A 21,293-nucleotide genomic window follows, 5' to 3' on the forward strand; every position below is an offset into this window, starting at 1 on the left:
GTGCGGGGTCCGTCCCTCGTCACCACCGTATCAGCTGTCATTCGAAGGGTGCAGGGAGGCAGCTCGGTGCCCTTGCTCCTGGATCTTGCTTGCTTCTGTCCTTCTGCCTAAGAGTGACCATCCCTCATTCACTCCCCTTGAGAAATTGGGAACTTTCATTTTAAAGCAGGAGAAAATTGGGCAGAAAGAAGAAGAGGGTCTTACTTGAGGTTGGTTGTAGGCAGAGTTGTGGGCAGAGTGGACAAGAGAGCTCCGAGAGAGAGAAATGTAGCAGAGAATCGGGCTGCACCCACCTTAGCTTGTCTTTGGGCTGCAGGCACAAAGGTAGCTGAGGGGTGGTCTCCAAATGTCACCCCAGATACCTGGGGCAACAATAGAAAGTGGCCTAGGCTCACCTAGACCAGGAGCTTTCCAACTTTTTTGACCAAAACTCATAATTAGAAAAACCATCCACATCATGACAAGAGTACACACGTGCATATGTAAGTGAAGTAAAAGTTAAGAACAGCCTTATAATAAGTGATGCACTCTACTATTTTCTATCTATTCTTCTATTTGTTTTTTAAGTGCTGGTCATAAGCCACTAAACTGATTCATGGCTGGCTTATGGGTTGTGACTCACAGTTTAAAAAAAAATACTAGACTAGACCAGGGGTCAGCAAATTTTCTGTAAAGGTCCAGAGAGTAAATATTTTTGGCTTTGCAGCCCCTATTGTCTCTGTCACAATGACTCAACTCTGCTGTTGTAGCAGAAAAGCAGCCACAGATAATATGCAAATGAGCAAATATGGCTACGTCCCAATAAACCTTTACTTATGGACACTAAAATTTGAATTTCATATAATTTTCATGTGTCACATAATTTTTTTTTTTTAACCATAAAATAATGTAAAGATCATTCTTAGCTCTTGGCCTTTACAAAAACTGGCAGCAGACCAGGTTTGGGTTGCAGGCCATTATTTGTCAACTCCTAGATCATATAATAGGAGGCCCTGGGTGGTGTAAACAGTTCAGCACTCGACTACTAGCTGAAAGGTTGGCAGTTTGAACCCACCCAGGCCTGGCAATCTGCTTCCAAAGGGTCACAGCCTTGAAACTCCTATGGAGCCATTCTACTCTGCACACTTGGGGTCACCCTGGTCAGAATCGAAGCCATCGCAGCTAACAACAGCAAAACCATGTAAAGTTCAACCGATGTTTGTGGTGTGTTGCTAACCCTTCTCTACAGAGATCCATGAATAGAGTGGGGTGTGGGGAGCTCCAACAACCCCTGCTACAGCTGACCGTGAATCAAGGTCTAGCCTATGTTGACCTTGTGCCTTTGTGGTAGATCCTGAGTTCTAACATTTGATTAATGGTCCCTGTTCCCTGAATTCTTTCCTCAGAGAGAACGTGCCTTCTTGTGCCATGAGTCTCTCACAGGGCCCTGAAATGTCTCTTTGCTTCTTGTCTTCTCCACGAGCCTGTGAGCCAATCGGTTCAAGAACCTGCTGGTCCTGTACAGAACGGGGAGAGCTTCTGCCCTTCCAAGCCTTTCTTGGTTCATGTGAGGATTCTACTCCCTGGGCTCATCCTCAGGTTCTCCTCAGAACCTACTCTTGGACTACACCTTCCACAGCCTCATCAGCTAAGCTTTTGGCTCTTAAGATGTTCAACTGATTGAGGCCTACCCACATTATAGAAGGTAATCTGCTTTACGTGAGGCCAACTGATTTAATCACTCCTTAACAGCAACTAGTGTTTAATCAAACAACTGGGCACCACAGCCTAGCCAATTTGACACATACAATTAACCATCACAGCAAGTCATTGTCTTTTTCTATCCCTCAGCTGCCTTGTCTGTGAAGTAGATCAAATTATCCAACCATTGACATCAAGTTGATTATGATTCATGGCAACCTCATGTATTACAAAGTAGAACTGCTCCATAGGGTTTTCTTGGCTGTAATCTTTACAGAAGCAGATTGCCAGGCTTTTCTGCTGCAGTGCCACTGGGTGGGTTCAAACCGCCAACCTTTGGTTAGCAGCCTATCACAAACTGGTTGCATCACCCAGGGATCTAAATAGATCAAATAATGCCTCTGAAATGCTCCCCAGAATAAAGCAATGTCTTAAAAGTGCCCTGAGCGTTTCACAGGGAAGTCGTGGTGAAACATCTATCTGAGGTCACAGACAAACACTATTATTTTGGGACCTAGGTCACTGAATATTTTGAGTCTATCATATGACAAGCAGTATTTTAGGGGTGGAGCCCTGGTGGTGCAGTGGTTAAGAGCTCAGCTGCTAACCGAAAGATCAGCAGTTCGAATCTACCAGCCCCTCCTTGGAAACCCTACAGCCAAGTTCTACTCTGTCCTATAGGGTTGCTATGAGTTGGAATTGATCAATGGCAACAATTTTTTTTTTTTAATTCTAGGAGTTGGGACACAAGGAAGAGTAAGTAAGCCCAGGAACCAGATGTGATTCTGCATGGAGTGGTCCAAACACTTGGATCTACAGCCAAATAACGATGTCTCACCCAGAATAAACTGACCATCTACCTCCAAGAAGAGGAAGGGGGGGAAATTAACTTCTACTGGGGATTGACTGTGTGTTACCAGCATTCTACACCCATAATGACATCCAATCCTTCCCATACATGGGCACATCGAAAGAGGTACAAAGAGGGTATGTGATTTGCCCCAAGTCACACAGAGGGTACATTGTAAAGCTGAGATTCAAATACAAGCTCATCTGCCTCCAGAACCTAAGGGCTTTCCACTCCTCCAAGCAGCCATTCCAGTAGAGACACTTCCCTATCACAACTCACGTATATGATGCAGCCTAATTGTCCACCAGAAACCCCTCCGGAGATGGATCCATGTGGTCATGTCCAATGACCCAGCTCTTGTTTCTTTTCTGTCTCCTTTATCGCTCAAGCTAATTAGTGGTGTGCTTAGTCAGACATCTAGTTGCCAGTTTTTTGGCTATTGGGTTCACAGAGGGAAGGGAAGTAACATTCATAACATTCACTAAGCACTTCCCAAGAGCCAGGCCCTGTTCCAGGAGCTCCTGGTCATGCATTCTCTCTCTTAATCCTCATAATTACTCTGTAAAGTGGTTACTGTTATCCCATTGGCTACAAAATCGAAAACTGGTAAGTAACTGTGGACACCCTAGAAGATGGGCAAACCAGGTGACCCAGCACCTCAGGAAACTTGGAAGGTGAGGCAGGCCAAGCAATCCCCCTCAGTGCCAAAGGAGCCGAGCTCCTCGGCCTTGGCCGACTTGGAGAGGCAGGGGAGAGAAAAATGGAGGCTGTGCTGGGTTCAGATGAAGTCCATTTGTCATCCTGCCCCTCAGGCCCTAGGGTGGCTCAGAATTCCTTGCACAACTCCTGAGCTGTGTTCATCCTCTCTCTTCTCCTCCTGAGTGCGCTCCATGGAACTCTCTAAGAAGGGACGGTAACAAGATAGATGCTACCCTGGTGGAGGGCTCCACACCCCAGCTCTGGGCTAGATGCTTTGCATCTACCATCTCTTTCCATTTTTATAACAACCATATCAAGTGGATATTTCCACTGTGCACCATCCATGCATAATTTAATCTGATCTTCCTAACAAGCCAAAGCTTAGAGGGAAAGCGGTTCTCCCAAGCTCACCCAGCTGGGAAGTGTGCAGCCAGGAATGAGCCGTGTTGTACCTGCCCGAAAAGCTGCTAACCCATCTGTCACTCGGCTGCAAAGATAACGCGGGCTATTCACATGTCCATTTTCTCTCATAGGTAAACTGAGTCCCCGCACACAGCCTACAGAGGTTTGGGCCAGATCCCCGGTCACACTTGCTTCTGGCTTTCCTAGAGATGGTAACGGAAGCAAAAAGAGGAGGTGAGCGGTAAAAGACCCCTGAGAAAGGCGAATGTCAAAACGTCAACTGAGTAATTTGATTCCTGATTTATCACTCCTCCCTTGTACAACAGCACGGGTTTTAAAGGGACCTGGAATCCCTGTCGGGAATTTTATTCCTTCCAGAAATGACCAAATAACCAAACACCTGACTGTGGCTGGTCCTCCCTCCTCCCTCTCTGCTGCAGAACGTTTTCTGTTTATCCCTGTCCTGTGTCTTCATAACTGTGTTACTCGCACAGCAACCTGTGGGGATGTTGAGACTAGAGCCACCAGCGTCTGGGCGGAGGGGCAAACAGCATGGCACTCGAGGAGAATGGACTGCTCACCCCAGGCACCTCCATGCCCCATGCAGTGCCGAGGGCAGCACCCCCAGGGCTTTGCCCCACCCGGGACCTGCTCAGAGCCCTGTGCCCTTCCCCCGTGGAGACCAGGGCTCACCGATGCTCCTGCTTCTTGCTCTGCTTTGGCTGTCCTATGCAGAACAGCCAAGAAACTGCGGGGGACAAGCCAGGCTGCCCCCTCGCTGGGCCTCAGTGGACTCCCCAGCCCCCCGGGAAGGACAGTAGCCCTGTCCTCCAGACTCCATCTGGCCTGGGCCTTGGAAATGCAGAAGTTGTGGGTCACACACTGGTTCTCGAGTGCCCTGGCCCCTCTGGGCCCGGATTTTGTCCCATTTCTGAGCTGCTTTTGGAAAAGAGTTGGATCCAAGAAACCCACTGCCAACCTCCAAGTCCCCAGACAGGCTGCAGAGGAAGGGGCTAGGAAGGGGCTCAGCAGGAAGATGCGGACTGTATGCACTATCCCTGAGCTGAAGTCATCCTCCATCACTCCACGGGGCCCCAAATCCTGCTGGAGCCCCTCACCCTGCCAGGCAAGTCAGGAGGTCAGTGACCCCCACCAGCCCCGAGCTTCCTTCCCTGGGTCCTCCTTGCCCAGGGACTTTGTGACCTGCCCCCTCCCCAGTGTGAGGACATGATACACAAGGGGCTCCTCCTCGCTTTTTGTTCAATTCGTCACTGTCTATGGAATAAATGGCCTCCCTGGATGGCATATCTGGCAAGCGTGTGGCTGGGCAGTAGTCAGACCCTGTGTCCAGGCACCGCCCCAGCCGCCCATCCCCTTGGGCAGCCCCTGAGAAGGCTTGTCCCCTGTCACCTGGGTGTCTGGGCACGACTGCACCCTGGTGGGTGGGCCCCTCGCTGCCCCTCATGACCCTAGCCTCCCACCCAGACCCGCTGGGCTGCACGGTTCCCAGGCCACGTCTGAAACACAGAAATCAGTTGGCCCCGAAACCCACCTTGCCGCCAAACCCATAAAGGGTGGCGTCTGGACCTCTCCTCAGAGGCCGCTGGAGCTCGTGGGCTGCCTCAACCGTCCACATCTCCCCAGTGCCAGTATAATAAGGGGATTTGTTCTCCTTCCCCTGGAGTGCAGACCAAAGGGCATTTTTTAAGTTACCATTGGAGAAACATACCTAATTAGCCACTTTAAAGGAAAGCTGTTTTAAAAGGTCATAAATTTCTAACTGGCCACAGCTTGGAGACACTTTTAGAGCTAATTGTATGTTTCTGGAAGTAACAGGGGAATTGGTAGAAGTTAGAAAGGAATTTTACAACCTTGGTGGGCAAGCAAGGGAAGTGGGGGCTGACCTCCTTGGGCCAGGGAAAGGTTCATTTCTATTTACTAGAAGTAATGGTCCCCTCCTCTCTCCTCCTTTTGCTCCTTCTCCTCCTCCCTCCATTCCCAGTAAGTCCTGCCTTGGTCAGGGGGACCTGCCTTAGTCAGGGGGACCCACTTGGTCAGGGGACCTGCCTTGGTCAGAGGGACCTGCTGGGTCAGGGGGACCTGCTGGGTCAGGGGGACCTGCTTGGTCCGCGGGAACCTGCTTGGTCGGGGGAACCTGCTTGGTCGGGGGGAGCTGCCTTGGTCGGGGGGAACTGCCTTTAGGCGGAATGTGTCTGAGAGACCCACAGCCAGGCCATAAGACCCGGAAGGAAGGGGGAGATGAGGAAGAAGGAAAGCAGAGAAGAAGGGACAGTGGAGGAGATTGGGAGAAAGCAACGGGAGCCAAGCTGCAGAAGCCTGCTTCTCATTTGTGCTCCCCACTAAATACACATTGGTCAGATGCCAGACAGAGTCTGCCCATGGAGTCTGACTCTGCCTGCTCCAAACGGGAGGCTTCGGCTTCTTGCCTGGGCCCCTGCGGTGCTCCTCGGCCCTGCTCCCTGGCCCAGAAGTAGAGAAAACACCCATAAAGTGCAGCTCCGGGAGGCTCAGAGGGCCTGCGTTTAGAAGGAAAGCAATGCAGGGGGATTTCTTGTTCCTCCTAGCCTCTGCTGCCCGGGAAAGGGGCAGAAGGGCTCCCCCAGAGGGAAGTAAGCGTGCTCATGGGGATGTGGAAAGACGGGAGGCCAAGGAGGAGATGTGCAGAGGGACTGCCCAGTGTCTCCCAATCACCCTGAAGACCCCACTGCCCTCCATCACCAGCCATGCCACAGACACCCTCAGGAGAGCCATCTTCAGAAGGCCAGGCTGAGGGAGGTGCAGGCTCCCCTCTACCAGGGACGCCCTCGTCTGGCTGGTCGCAGTGGAAGCTATGGGAAGAACCAGTCAGTGCTATTGTCTTGTCCCCTTTCCTCCTCCCCGCCATGAGGCACACCTGCTCCACCCTAAGTGTGGCCTCCTAGGTGGCTGAGGGGCAGCGGCGGGTGTTCGAGTTCTATAAATGGAAGGGTCCAGAGATGCACAGTGATTCACTGCCTTAGTAGAGTTACTTCCAAGTCTACACGTTGGACTCCGTCCTTGAAACCGTGTTCTCCATTCACGAAGCCCCTTGCTTTTGTGTGTTCAGTGAGACTACAAAGAAATCTCCTACCATTTCAGATCATGTTCTGGAAAGCCTTGGGCATACATGCTCAAAGGGGGGCAAACTTTGGTTCTTGGGGAGGGAAAAATCTTAGTACAATGGTTGGTAGCCCTCCAAAGCTCAACCTATCTGACAATTCTCACACGTTAGTATGGTATACCTTCTGGTTAGGATGAACTTAAATTTGATTTCTTTTTTCTTGGGATGGGGACGAGGTAGTAATAATGAAAACGAAAATAAGTCTGAGACACCTTGGTCTTGGACCCTGACCCCGGGGATCATGCTGTACAGCCCCACAGGCCAGGGATGGGCCTACTCACATGGCCCCTGGGACCCACCTCAGCTGACTGAACAAAAAACGGGGCACAAGAGCAGGCTCCACTGAGGAACCAGTCAGCAACCCCAAGATGCCCCCACTAGGACGTAACAAGCTCTAAAGTAAAGTGGTGGGCGTGGGGTGGGGCCACTGAGGGAGGCCGTGAGGTGCTGGGTGTCTGCCAGTCAGGGAACGAAAAACACCTCAGGGGCGTCTTCCCACCCACCCCCACCTGAAAGCCTTCAGAGAAACGGGGTACCAGATGGACACGCCCAAGGCAGCCTGCTGAGGCAGGAGCCTTGAAAACATGCTGAGTGAATCAGTCAGTCACAAAAGGACAAATACTGTATGATCCCACTCATATGAAATATCTAGAACAGGAAAGTGTATAGAGGCCAAAGTTTATTAGTGGTTACCTGGGTGGGTGTGAGGGATGGAGAAAAGGCGGACTCACAATTAGGGGACATTGAGCTTCTGTTTAGGGTGATGGAAAAATCTGGAAAAGGATATGGGTGATAGTTTAACATGATGAACATAATTAATGTCACTGAACTGTACGTGTGAAGATTGTTGAAATGGTAAATGTTTTCTTGCATATATATTTACCACAATAATAATAATAATAAACGGTCAGGAGAGCTTGGGTGTTCTGGGGAGAGGACCAAGATAGAATCTCCTCTGGGTACCCAGAACTCCACTGGCACCCCGCACACTCCCCGTCTGGATCCAGGGGCTGGGAAGAGGGAGGAGACACAGACACAGCAGACTGGACAGCCCCCTCCCCACACTCAGCAGTTACAATCCTCGTGCCCCCACCCCTGCTCCCAAAAGAACAGAGCCTATGGTCTCCAGCCTTAATGGGCAGCTTCTGGGTCTGGTGGGTGAGCTCTGGGATCAGACAGACAGCTGTGAAGGCCCGCCCTCGTGAACATCACATGAGCTCGGAAAGTCAAGGTCCTTAGGGAAGGGCCCTGTCTTGCTCCATTTCCCACACCACACAGTTGAGGCTCCAGAAATGTTTCAGGGATCGAATTGAATCCTTCGTTCTCAAATGTTTTCTCAAAAGTAAGACAGGATGAGCATCTGCCCTGCCTCAGGGGGTTTCCATGGATGTTAGAAGAGATGGTGTCTGGGGTGTGCCCAGAACCTCACACACAGCAGGCAGCATGGTCATCCCTGATGGTCCCATCTTGCCTTCCCTTTCCAGGAAACAAGGCTTTTATTAGACATTGTCTCTTATTGTTCCACAAAGTATGTGAGAGGAGAGGAAGAGTGGGGGAGGGGAGGGTGTTGGCATCACAGAGGAGAAATCGAGGCGCACCTGAAGGACAGCTCCAAGTGGCCTGAATGTCCCCCTCCCTGACTGGCCCCTCTGAGTGCAGGGAACTGTGCAGCAAAGGGTTGCATTCCAATTTACAGCAAGTGCTGGGGGCGTTTATGTGGGTCCCTTTCCTGGGGCCTGGCCCACAGAAGGCAGCCCCTCAGCGTCTCTCCCAAGGGTATACTTCCAGGGCGCATTCCATCAGCTGGAGCCCAAAGCAGCAGGAAGCCCCAGGCTCTCCCTCCACTGGCACTTACTGGCTTTCTAGGGGTGCCAAATGACTCAAAAGTTGCATTTTTTTTTCTGTCAAGAAAACACAAACTATTCGATGCCAGGAGGGAAGGGCCTTGCTCCCTGTTGGCCTGGCGGGGTCCCCAGGGAGCACCACGAACGTCACACACAGTAGAGAAAGGGAAAACAGCCAGGCCTCTGGGGGCCAGGAGCAGGAGAGATTTGTTCTCATTCTTGAATGATTAAACTGAAGCTGCAAACTCCTGAATGAGCGCCCCCTTCTCGGCACCCCCACTGCTCTGGCACAAGGAAACATGGGTGGCGGCCTGGTCCCCAGGACCCCTCAGCCCAGCCGTCCGCCCACCACGGTCAGCCGCCTCCAGTAGACAGCCTGGCTCTGGCCATCTGCCGGGGACTCGTCTTCCTCCCACTTCATCCTTGTCTGCAATTGTTTCCAATCAGTTTAGAAAACAGCTCTAAGAACAATTAGTAAGATAACGAGGAGGAATTACATAATTACAGTTCTCCTCCCTCTCTGGCGTCTCAAAAAAGGCTGAAGTGAGTCCAAAAAGGGACCAATGTAAGGAAAAGGATGGTGCTCCTCGGGGGGCATTGGGAGCACAAGGGCTGTGGCCCCGGGGGTGGGGAACAAGGGTGCTCCTGTGTGCCCCCTGCTGGCTGAGCTAGAGCCCTACAGGATCAGCCTGGGAGGCCCAAGACCATCCTCCTGCATGCAGACCAGTCTGCAGAACAGGTCAGGTATACCAGAGAGCTAAGCCTACCTGACAGGAAGACCAGGGAGTTGAGTCTGTCTGACAGGAAAAAAAGACCTAGTGGATCATTCAGCCAAACCGCTCATTTTTGAGGAAGAACAAAGACCCAGAGAAGAAAAGGTCTCGCCCTGAACCACACAGAACTGGGAACTCCAGACCCCGGACTACTGCTTTGTCCATTTGCAGGGATCTTACCACCTGCCTTTTGTCCCCAGACTGGCAGCTGACCAGCCCTGGGCTCTGAGAAAGCTAGAAAGCTCATTATTCTTGACCGAAAGTGTGGGTACTGGAAGAATTTTGTCCCTCAGCACAAGGGTAAGCAAGCTTTTCCTGTAAAGGGCCAGAGAATAAATATTATTCACTTTGTGGGTCAAACAGTCTCTGTTGCAACTTCTCACCTTGGCCATGGCAGAGCAAAAGGAACTCAGGACAATAGGTAAACAAATGAGCATGACTGTGTTCCAATAAAACTTTATTTATGGACACTGAAAATTGTATTACATATAATTTTTACATGTCGTGACATATTATGAAATGTTTTTTGCAACCTTTTAAAACTACTTCGTCTTTTTTTTTTTTCAACCTTTAAAAATGTGAAAACCATCCTCGGTTTGTGAGCCGTAAGAAAACAGGTGGCGGCCAGATCTGGCCCCTGGGTTGGAGTTTGCAGACCTCTGCTCTAGCACGTTGCTAAAAGACTTCAGTTCCTCTGATGATTCCACACCCAAAGTGTAGCCATTCTTTGGCTCCATGAGCCCAACACAGCATTTGGACAGAGTCTCAGTGTCAGTCTCTGCTGGGTGACGTTGGCACACTAGGCCAGGCTATCACCAACCAAGCAAACCTCAGGAAATCAAGCCATCTCTGAGCACCCAGTTCCCAGGAGCAGGCTGGGCCACTGGGAGAGACGTTTCCCAGCCAGGCAAGCAATCCCTCCCCAGAAGAGAATGCAAGAGGAATTCTTTTCAATGTGTCCTCTTTAGGCAGAGTCTCCCTGGCATACAAAATAACAAAGGATCACACTCCTGGCTTTCTATGCAGCATAACCCAATCTGCCACGATTTACTCCTACTGCGTCTCCTTTGAGCAATAGGACTTTCAAGCATCTTCATTCATTCAAAACAGGCTCTATGGCACCGTGCCAGATGGAAATCAGACACAGGATATCAGACACACACTGATACCAGGTCTCCATGCAGTTAGTACCTTGAGGGCTGTTATGGATTGAATTGTGCATCTGAAAAACAGACGCTGAAGTCCTAACTCCCGGTAGTTGTGAATATGACCTTGTTTGGAAATAGGATCTTTGAAGATGTTATAAGTTCACATGAAGTCATACTGGAGCAGGGTGGGTTCTAATCCCATCTGAGTGGTGTCCTTGAAAGCGGAGAACAGACATGGGAACAGAGAGTCAGAGGGAAGATGGCTGGGTGAAAGTGGAGGAAGACACAGCTGCGAGCCAAGGAACGCCAAGGATTACCAGGAGCTACCAGGAGCTTGGAGATAGGCATGGACCAGTTCCTCTTTCCGATCCATCAGAAGAAATCAACAGGGTGGATGTGCTGATTTGGACTTCCAGACTCCAGAACTGTAAGATGATGTATTTCTTCTCTTTAAAGCCACCCACTTTGTGGTATTTTGCTAAGGCAGCCATAGGAAGCTGGGTCCCCTTTGTCTCCAGCAGCACCCAGCATTGTATGGGACACACAGGACAGGCTTGGTAACTGCTGAACGAGTGAGTCAATGAGCATAGGTACAAGGTGGAAGTAGTAACAGAAAGTCAGATAAATCCTATGCAAGTCCAGAGGAGGGAGAATTTACTCAGCCGAGGGCATTAAGGAGCCCTGGTGGCACAGTGGTTAAGAGCTTGGCTGCTAACCAAAAGGTCAGCAGTTTGAATCCACCACTCACTCCTTGGAAACCCTATGGGGCAGTTCTACTCTGTCCTATAGGGTTGTTATGAGTCGGAATCGACTTGACAGCAACAAGTCTGGTTTTTCTTGTTTTTTTTTTTTTGGAGGTCATCAAGCACAGCCTAATAACCACAGCAGTTGAGCTAAGCCTAACAAGATGAGTGGGTCAGGTGTGTACAGGTGGGGCACAGGGAGAAGCAAGAGGAGAGAAGAATTCCAGCCAGAGGGAATAAACTAGCAAGGGCCTCAGGCATGGTGGAGGATGGAAGAACAGGGATGGTTCAGCTGCGGATTCACGAGCGCAGTCTGAGGAATAACAATGAGTGCTGAGTTGAATGTCAAGTTGTATGGAGATCATTGAGGACCAAGAATGCCGGACCAAGGAGTTTAAACTTCTGTAGGAGGTGGGAAGCATTGGCTCTTCTGAGCAGAGGAGCTTGGTTGGCAATGAGGCTCGGAAAATTAATCTGGCAACAGAGTATAGTGAGGCCCGGGGTGAGTAAGGAATCCATTTAAAGAAACCCTGAACTAGGACAGAGACCAGCAGCTTGGGCCACACCCTGAGAGGAGCAGAAAGGTGGCCTGGAATGGAGAGACACTTGCCAGGCAAAATGGAGAGACACTTGCCAGGCGATCGTGATTTTAAGTACAGACCCTGGAGTCAGCTGAGCTGGGCTCAAACCCAGCTCCAGCATCTACTCACTGTGTAATGGCCAACCCTCCCTGGGACCCAGTTTCCTCATCTGTAAAATGGGGTAATAATAACACCTATCTCATAGGGTTGTGGTGAAGTTTAGAGGAGGTTATACATGTAACGTGCTTACCGCAGCGCCTGGCACAGGGCAAATGCTCAGGAAACATTAGCCATTATTACTAGTTTTATACCAAAATAACTTTTAAAGTGTTAGGCAAATGCATACTAGTGAAAATACTCTTTGAGAGCTAAAAAAAATCTAAACCAGCTGTCAGTGAGTTGACTACAGCCAGGGGTCAATAAGTCTGTCGAATTGTCAGAAGGCATGTTTGGACTGGAGCTGGTTCTTTTCAGCAGAGGGGTGGGAGGGTAGCCGACCGCATTCTCCGATCCCACCACCTCCTTCCCTGCCCTCCAAGTCCTGGGTGGTGGATCCCTCCCCTAGTCACTCCCTAGGGTCAGCTCAGGTGCAAAATTGTATAGGTCCACATATGAGGACCTTGGTCAGAAAGTTAACATGCCTTACAGACAACTCCCAGCCCCCAACATTGGGGAAGGGAGAAGGGATGGCAGACCCAGAGAATGCCTCTTTCTTAGATACTCAGGGGCTCAGCAAGGGATCCAAGCCAAGGCCGCTGACCAGCAGGCAAGTCTAGGGGTTCCTTAACCCGCCAAGACTCTCTTTGGGGATACTCTGTGCTCAAGATTTGTTGATCAACTACTTGTTAGGGCTCTGACCTGTTGATCAGAGTTTCAGCATCTTGGGAAAAACAGCACAGGGTTTGCTGCAGGCAGTCTGGATTCTTCTGTTCCTGGCCTCGCCACTCCCTGGCATGTGACTGCATAAACAAGGACAATTGTTAAATAAGGGTGTACAAGATGGTGTGTGTCCAGTACAGGCTGTGGCCCAGCACAGGCTGTGACCCAGTGCCTGGACCCTGGCTTAAAGACACAGGAAGCTGGAACTCAGGGACCTGGCTGAGGTTTGCTCATCCTCTCCGAACCAGTGCCTGCCTGGGACATGCACTCCTGCTCAGGAGGAAGTGGCTTTCCCAAGCCCAGGGCCTCACCACACCCTTGCCCACCACTTCTCGTGGGCTCCGCCTCACCTCTCTCAGGCGGCCCTCCATTCTCCTTTGAGAGTTCCGTGGTGCTCCGCAACGGCAGACTCTCTTCCCTTGCCTGTTCTGCTACTGCCTCCTCCAGGCCCCATTGCCAACCAGCTAGGCTTCATGTCTCTGCTCTGAAGGGGAATGTGGCCAAAGGAGGAAGAGTCACCGTCCATTCCTGGCCTAACCAACACAACCCTTCTGTCATGCCCTTAGTCAAGCCTCCTTGCAAACTCCCCAAATTCCACGTACAACCAATCACATCTCCCACAAGGAAGAATGCTTGATCAAGGGCACAGGGCTAGGGAGTAAAAAATAAGAAATGTGCTTCTGTTCCCAGGGTGTTATGGATTGAATTGTGTCCCCCCAAAATATGTGTTGTAAATCCTAACCTCTATGCCTGTGGTTATACTCTCATTTGGGAATGGACTGTCTTTGTTGTTTAATGAGGCAGGATTAAGGTAGGGTGTATCCTGAGTCAATCTCTTTTGAGATATAAAAGAGATTAAATAAGCAAGCAGATCAGAGATCAGGGAAGACTGATGCCCAGACACATGGAGATCTCTAAGGAACCAGGAAGAAGAAGCTAAAGAGATAAGAACCTTCCTCCAGAGCCGACAGAGAGAGAAAGACTTCCCCTCTAGTCAGTGCTCTGAATTCAAACTTCTAGCCTTCTAAACTGTGAGAAAATAAATTTCTGTTTGTTAAAGCCATCCACTTGTGGTATTTATTATTGTAGCAGCACTAGATACCTAAGACAAAATTTGGTACCAGAAGATTGGGGTGCTGCTCTAACAGATACCTAACATGTAGAAGTGTTTTTGGAAAGGTGTAATGAGTAGAGTCTGATAGAGTTTTAAGGTGCCTAATAGTGAAAGCCTAGATTGCCTTGAAGAGACTATTGGTAGAATTATGGACATCAAAGGCAATTCTGGTGAGGGCTCAGAAGGAAGTGAGGGAACTATAGAGAGTCTCTATCGTCTTAGAGATTACATATGGTGCCAGCAACAGAACGTTGCTAGAAATGTGGACGTTAAATGTGCTTCTGGTGAGGCTTTAAAAGAAAATGATGAACACGTGATTGGGCAGTGGAGGAAGGGTGATGCTTTTTCTTTTTATGCAGTGGCAAAGAACTTGTCTGAATTATGTTCAAATGTTTGGTGGAAGGTAGAACTTGTCAGTGATGAACTTGGGTATCTGGCTGATGAGATTTCTAAGCAAGATCTTAAAGGGGAAGCATGGTTTCTCCTTGCTGCTTATAGTAAAATACAAGAGGAAAGAGATGGACTTAAAAATGAACTGTGCAAAATGAAAACAGAACTCAAAGATCTGGAAAATTCTGTTGTACAAACTAAGAATACAATGTTCACCAAGGATATGGCTACACAATGTTTTGTTAAAGAGATTAAGCCTGTGACTGATAGATCTAACCAACTACCATAGCAGAAAACCCATCAGCTTAGAACGAAGGGGACAGAGAAAGAGCAAAAGGAAAGTAGGCAGTCTGCCTCTTGGAATTCTACGGAAAGGAAACAGACCAAAGGAGCTATATCTATTGTCCTCCAAGAAAAGAAAAGGACCATCCCTGGAGCACCCCGAGGATCAGCAGAACTGTTGGAAGGAGCACCTTCTCTGTTTCAAAGGATGGGGTTATGGTCTCCTGCATCTCAAAGGGTGGGGCCACAGTCTCCTAGGTTTCAGAGAGTTGGATCTCTGCCAACTCGGTTCCAGAGTGTGGGGCTGGCATCAAGGTGTGACAGGGGGATGGGGCCACAACCCAAAGCTGAGGGGGCAGGGCTGCCATGTCCAAGGGGCAGAAGAATGGGGCCAGTTGGGGCCAAGGGCATGGGGTCACCACACAGACGGACTAGGAGAATGAGGCCGCCTAAAGCTAAGGGAGCAGAGCTGCCATCCCAGAGGACCTGGAAAGTGGAGCTGAAGCCCTGGGCTGACGGGTCTCCACCAAGAATTCAGAGTCTAGAGGGCGGGGCTGTTACCCAGATGGTCCTGGAGAACAGAGGATTATTTTCAAGCCTTGAGAGCTAATGTAAATTGTTCTGCTGGGTTTTGGACTTGCTTGGTGCCCATTATCCCTTCTTTCCCTCCAGTGTCTCCCATTTGTAATGGAAATGTCTACCTTGTGCCTGTTCCTCCATTGTATTTTGGAAGCAGATAACTTGTATTCTAGATTTCACAGATTCACAGATGAAGAGGAATTTCCATCTGGTTGCTACTGACAACCAAGCAATCATATTTTTCTAGTCCCAGATATAATCATCATAATCAATATAAGGTATTTATCCCACTCCTTGGTTTCACAAAACTCCAAGCTTTTCACATCTCTTATTCTTTCTTCACTAACAGGGGAGAGGGAAGGGGAGGACGGTGAATGGTAAGGGAGTGGGGAAGGACTGAAATGCTGTCTCTATTTCACAGATGTAGAAACTTAGGACAGGTGGCTGTGGAGAATTTCTTACAAGAGAGTATTGTTAATGGGAATTAGCATTTGGTGAGCCTGTTACAATGTATGAAGTGTGTTATGGATTGAATTGTGTCCCCCAAAAATGTGTGTTGGAATCCTAACCCGTATACCTGTGGATGTAATCCCATCTGGGAATAGAGTTTTCCTTGTTATGTTAATGATGCCCTATTAGTACAGGGTGTGTCTTAAACCTAAGACTTTTGAGTTACAAAAGGAGGAGAATAAACACAGAGGGAAGTAGGCAAAATGGGGGAAAGATAGATAGCGCATGGAGATCTCCAAGGAACACCAAGAAGAACACTGGAGCTAAGACAAGGATTTTCCCCCAGAACAGACAGACCAAGCCTTCCCCTAGAGCCGGCGCCCTGAATTGGGACTTCTAGCCCCCTGAACTGAGAAAAAATAAATTTCTATTCTTAAAGCCACCCACTTGTGGTATTTCTGTTACAGCAGCACTTGGAAACTAAGACAGAGTGCTTTCATGTATTTTCTGTCATTCACTTCTCACCACTTCCCTGTGAAGTGGGTTCACATCACTCATCTTATGGATGAGGCAAGAAAGATGAAGCAACTTTAGTCACACACTAGAAATGGCACTGCGGAAACCTGAACTTGGGTCTTTTGAGTCGCTTTCTGTGTTTTTCCCCATTGTCTCTCTGCAAGGAACAGCAATACACGTACAGAGTTATCCCACCCTGTCCATGCACTATATAAAACAAAACAAAAAAAAACAAAACTTGTTGCCGTCGAGTCGATTCCAACTCATAGCGTCCCTATAGGACAGAGTGGAACTGCCTCGTTGATTTTCCAAGGAATGCCTGGTGGATTCGAACTGCCAACCTTTTGGTTAACAGCCATAGCTCTTAACCACTACACCACCAGAATTTCCATGCACTGTCATAGCACCATTGTAATGGACACCATTATACCAGCTGCTCTTATATATGTAAATCTCTCTGGTTCTGGTTGACAGCCATACCAAATGGGTGACAGCGACGAATATAACTAGATTATCGCACTTGACTGGGCTGGAAAACTTAGGAGCTATATTTCATTTCCAAAATTCTAAGAACCTTCCCCCACCAAAGTAAAAAGTTTTTGAAGAAAAATCAGTCTTTTTGACTGTGATATCATTCATCACTTTTGGCATCTGTGTGATGTTACCTGTTACTACAGCAACTGGTTTGATGTCACGCATTTATGCTAGCCTCTTAGCAACCAAAGAGATGCGAGACACAGGCCTTTGGTTCCCTGGGGTGGACAAGGCACAGGAAGCTTCCATCCTCAACACAGAGCAAAGGCTTTCGTGCCCACCTTGCTAGACAGTGCTGAAAACAGGCAGCAGGGGGTAAAAGAACAACAAATAAAACACGGCTGAAAGCGAACACGTGTGGCCACAGGCAGAACTGTTCCAAAAGAGGATGTTTTCCTGAGTTTTGTGCATAGCATTTATTTCCCTTTGGAGGTAACACAAGTGCTGTTCAAAGAATAGAATGCTGCCTTGTGTCTGAAGCTCCCACTCTGTTCACAGAACACAGTCAGCTGGGCACCTTCTTATCCTTTACCATCTTCCTAACTTTGAGTGATGCACATTCCACTGGCTGGAAGGAGAGGCCCCCAAACGGGAGACCTGACCTGTGATACCCCAGACCTCATGGGCAGGGAGATGAAAGGGCTCGGGCCAGCCCTAGCCTTCCTAACACCTCCTGGAGCAACTCCCTGAATTCTAGAAAGATTTACCATCTTGGGAAATTCCCTCTCTACCCTCATTATACTCAGCTGAGCAGGCAGAAGAGGGAAATTAGACACTCAAGTGCCCCAAAGGCTCAATCCCAGGCCAAGGATCCACAGAAGGAAAAGCTGGGGACTCAGACTCCTAGGGAGATCCCTAGGGCTCAATGACCACTGTCAGGCAATCAATGGAGGCTTGTCCAACACCTTCCGGGTGCAGTTATTCTATAACTGCTCCTCCCTGGGCCTCTAAACCAGGCTGGCTGCCCACACCACACAGACCGACCGCAGGGGCACTGTCTTTGTTGCCACCTTTGGCCTCCCTCCCCTCTCTCTGTGCTGCTCAGGCCCTGACAGTCGGCTGTGTCTCCCATTCCCCATCCCCACCTCCTTCCCTGGCCTTAGATTTGGCTTCAGATTGGGCACTCCCAGTATCGACTCTCAATGCTCTCTTTTGGTCATAGTTTGTACCCAACCTCAACCCCACGGTGTCATAGCTGCTTAGTGTACCCACACTGCTTGTCCCTGGGGCCCAGCCCAATCAGCCAGCTTGCATGGCAACTCTGCTATGTCAGCTCCAACTGTGATGGTGGGAGGCAAGGAGCGCGAGAGGGGTGAACATGCTGGAGGCACTATGCAGTGTCTCTTCAAGAAATATAGCAAAACCCAAACTTAGAAGTCCAAGCTCTCCACGGCACACATCAGTTTGGAGCTCTTCTTAGGCCGTGTTGCTCCAACACTGGCTCATGGTGATTCCTCCACAATAATTCTTCCCTTCGGAGAGCACCTGCTGCCTTCCAATGAGCTTGCCATCTGTTGTCTCTTTTTAGCCTCTTGACATCCTTGGGGTACAGTCAGATCAAGGGATACGGTCCCTAATTGCTGCATTCAGGGACACTGAGGCACAGAGCCCATGAATGATGCTGTCGTGGGTGCAGAGGAACATACCCACGACCTCGCTATGAACACTGTCAGTTCTGTGAGCTGGCATGACCTTGGCCAGCTGTAGGGGAGTCAGAGGATTAATCTCCTGTGTAGAAGGAACACTAAAGTCTGTATTTCAGTCCCCACCCTGATTTTTCACCAAGGATGAGGACTCCACGTCCCCAGGCCACACAGCCTCTCAAGCTGCTCTGTTCCAGGTCACCACTGGGCAGCAGGCAGGGCTGAGGTCCAGGTCCCCGCCCGCTCACTCCCCAGCCCTGTCCCACACATAAAGGGCCCATCTTGGGCCTCAGTCTACACTCTGGCCTCTGGCTATATCCGCCTGTATCTCTGGGATTTGAAATGGAAGTCCGTGTGCCTTGCCTGGGCTGTCTGGTCACCCAGGGTGGTGTCCTTGTTCAGAAGGTGGCCTCTTCATGGAGACAGCCACCAGACCGGCCTGATCTGCAGCTCCTCACTCTTACTTGTGGGTCCACCAACTCCTGCCTAGTGTGTGCCAGTAGCCCCAGGGGGAGGAAAAGGAAGGAAGGAAAATAACCAAGGTGGAGGGAGAAAAGAGATCCTGAAATCTGGACAACAATCAAGAGCCTGTTGCCATGACAACCACTCCTTATTACAGTTGCTCAAACTGCAGCCCGTTCTAATCCGCCCTGTCCATGGATCCTCATCAGATTCACGTGGCTCTCATCTGGGCCTGGCTCCCCACCTGGGCACCAAGAACAGGGGTCACGAGCACCCGGAAGACCACAACCCCTCCAATGACCCTGACGGCCTAGGAAGGGAGGAGAGCATGAAGGCGTGGCCTGGGTGTGAAGGGTGAGGTTTCCTTGGGGAGGAAAGGAAGATAAGGAGAGTTGAAGAGAGTGACAAGCCAGAGGAAGCCAAGACTTGAGTGGGAGGCGCAGCCTGAAGCAGTGTGGGCGTTGTCTGTGTGTCGCGAGGCCTGCTCTGGGGTCGTCTGTCTGCACCTCAGCCACCTGTGTCCATAGGAGCTTGTCTTTGCACTGGGGAGCTCCTGAGTCCCCACAGGACGTGTGACCGCCTTCAGCCAGCTTGTCTCTGGTACCTGTCACCCTTCCCCACTTCCTGTCCCTTGGAATGCACTCCTCTCTCCTCTCTCTTCTCTCACAAAGCTCAAGTCTGAAGAAAACCCCTGGGAGGTAAGGCCAGGGTCAACACCCAGCAGGAAACAGGTACCGCAGCTTCCGACCACGTCTAGGTAAGGCTCTGGGCTGGGGAGGGTACTTGTACTCATGGTCTCTAGAGCTGCTGCTGAGTGAAGGGTTTATGGCCCAGGGACTCCCCGCACAGACGCCAGACTCCTCAAGTTCCCAGAAATGACTGGTGACTTATGGGCTTTCTTCAACCCACAGATGGGGCCTCGGAGGCCGGTGCCTTGTCAAAGTCACCCACTGTGTCTGAGGTCAGTCAGAGAGCCTATGCCACAAAACTGTCCCCTTCTCTGTGCATGCTCTCCTTCCTCCTGTGCCTATCTGGCAGTCACCCAAACTCACTTCAAATCAGATGACATGTGACACACCACCCTCCGTCCCGCTCTGAGAGGCACCCGTCCGTGGGGACAAGGGGTCTGGTTTCTATTCTGAGCAGCTAGAATGAGAGGTGGGGGGATGGTGAGGTAAGGCTACAGCAATGGACTCCATGTAGTTGTCTGGGATGCTTGCCTCGTCCAGGCCTCCCAGAACCAAGGGTGAGGGGGCAGGGGACCCAGCGTTGGCTGGCCCCATAGACTGATCAAGGGGACTGAGCCAGTCTGCTTCAGGAACTCTGGCTCTCCGCCTGCACCTCAGCTGCCGTTGCTACTCCGCTGGTGGAAACACAGCAGGAGGAACCAAAGGTGGAAGACCCCAGTCAAGAAAGGCATCCTTTCCCCAATGTCCAGCCCTTGGACAGTCCCAGAGAATGCTTCCGTGCAACCCCTCCTCCAAGTTGCTCCATGGAGAAGGGGGGACCTGAATTTCAGTTGACAGCTGTCAATTGAAGAGACACGTGAGACCTAGAATCCACATAAACTGAAACCCATTGCCATCAAGTCGATTCCGACTCATAGTGACCCTACAGGACAGAGCAGAACTGCCCCATAGGGTTTCCAAGGAGCGCCTGGTGGATTCGAACTGCCGACCTTTTGGTTAGCAGCTGTAGCTCTTGACCACCACACCACCAGGGTTTCCAGAATCCACATAGGACCAAAATAGTGAAAAGGCCAGTGCACAGGAGAGAAGAGGAGCCTGAAGGACATTTGCCACAGTGAGGAATGACCTGTTAAAAACCCCACCCTGCCCTCCAGCTGGGATGTGGCCCGGGCACACAGAGGTGCCCTTCCCAGCAACCATGTTTCCACAACAGAGGTGGGCAGTCCAGGGCACTGCAGGAGGGGTGGACGCCCCTGGCTTAGGCTGCACTGGGCTTCCTGGCTGCTGTACATCCCACATCACACCACAGGCTTGTTCATGGAGATGCCCACCTTGACTGTGGACGCAGCAACATGGACGTGGAAGATAATGCCAGGGAGGTTCCTGCAGATCCTCCTATCCCTGTTGCCCTGTGTACTCAGAGGAAAAGGGCCACTAGCTGGCCCTGTGGAGAAGACAATAGAGTTTAGATGGCCCATCACAAATAGCGGTGTCTCTTTCACGCTTAACGAGATGCCCAAAAGCACAGGAGGCAGGATATATGGTGCATACGAAAGTGAAGGCTGAAAAGTCCGGATCTTTCCAAGCTGCCGAGAGCAGCCCCCCTGCCTCTCCTCATCCGGGTCCTGGGCTCAAAGCCGAAACTGAGCTGGAAGAACTCCATGGCCATTAATTCTGACGGGCAGAAACTTGATGGAAGGGGTGTGACAGAGAGAGAGAGAAAGAATGTGTGGTGTGTGTATGTGGGTATGATTGGGTGTGAGTGCGTGTGTGTGGGGTAAGGGTGTGGGGTGTGTATGTGTTTGAGTGTATGTGTGTGTATGTGTGTGGGTGTGGGAGACTCTGTGTGCGTGCATGCACATACACGCACGTATT

At 50.3% G+C, this 21,293-nt stretch overlaps 1 protein-coding gene across 1 annotated transcript in view; it reads right to left on the reverse strand.

Annotated features, from left to right (window-relative positions):
• The window catches only part of PLXNA4 (plexin A4), a 466,135-nt gene that overhangs the window by 362,408 nt on the left and 82,434 nt on the right, over positions 1–21,293 (reverse strand). Inside the window, exon 4 of the mRNA XM_023737117.1 lies at positions 1,217–1,258. Coding sequence (XP_023592885.1) covers positions 1,217–1,258 — 42 coding nt within the window. The remainder of the gene's footprint in view (positions 1–1,216; positions 1,259–21,293) is intronic.

The sequence above is a fragment of the Trichechus manatus genome, unplaced genomic scaffold, assembly GCF_000243295.1.
Source record: "Trichechus manatus latirostris isolate Lorelei unplaced genomic scaffold, TriManLat1.0 scaffold00097, whole genome shotgun sequence".
In the NCBI taxonomy this organism is placed as follows: Eukaryota; Metazoa; Chordata; class Mammalia; order Sirenia; family Trichechidae; genus Trichechus; species Trichechus manatus.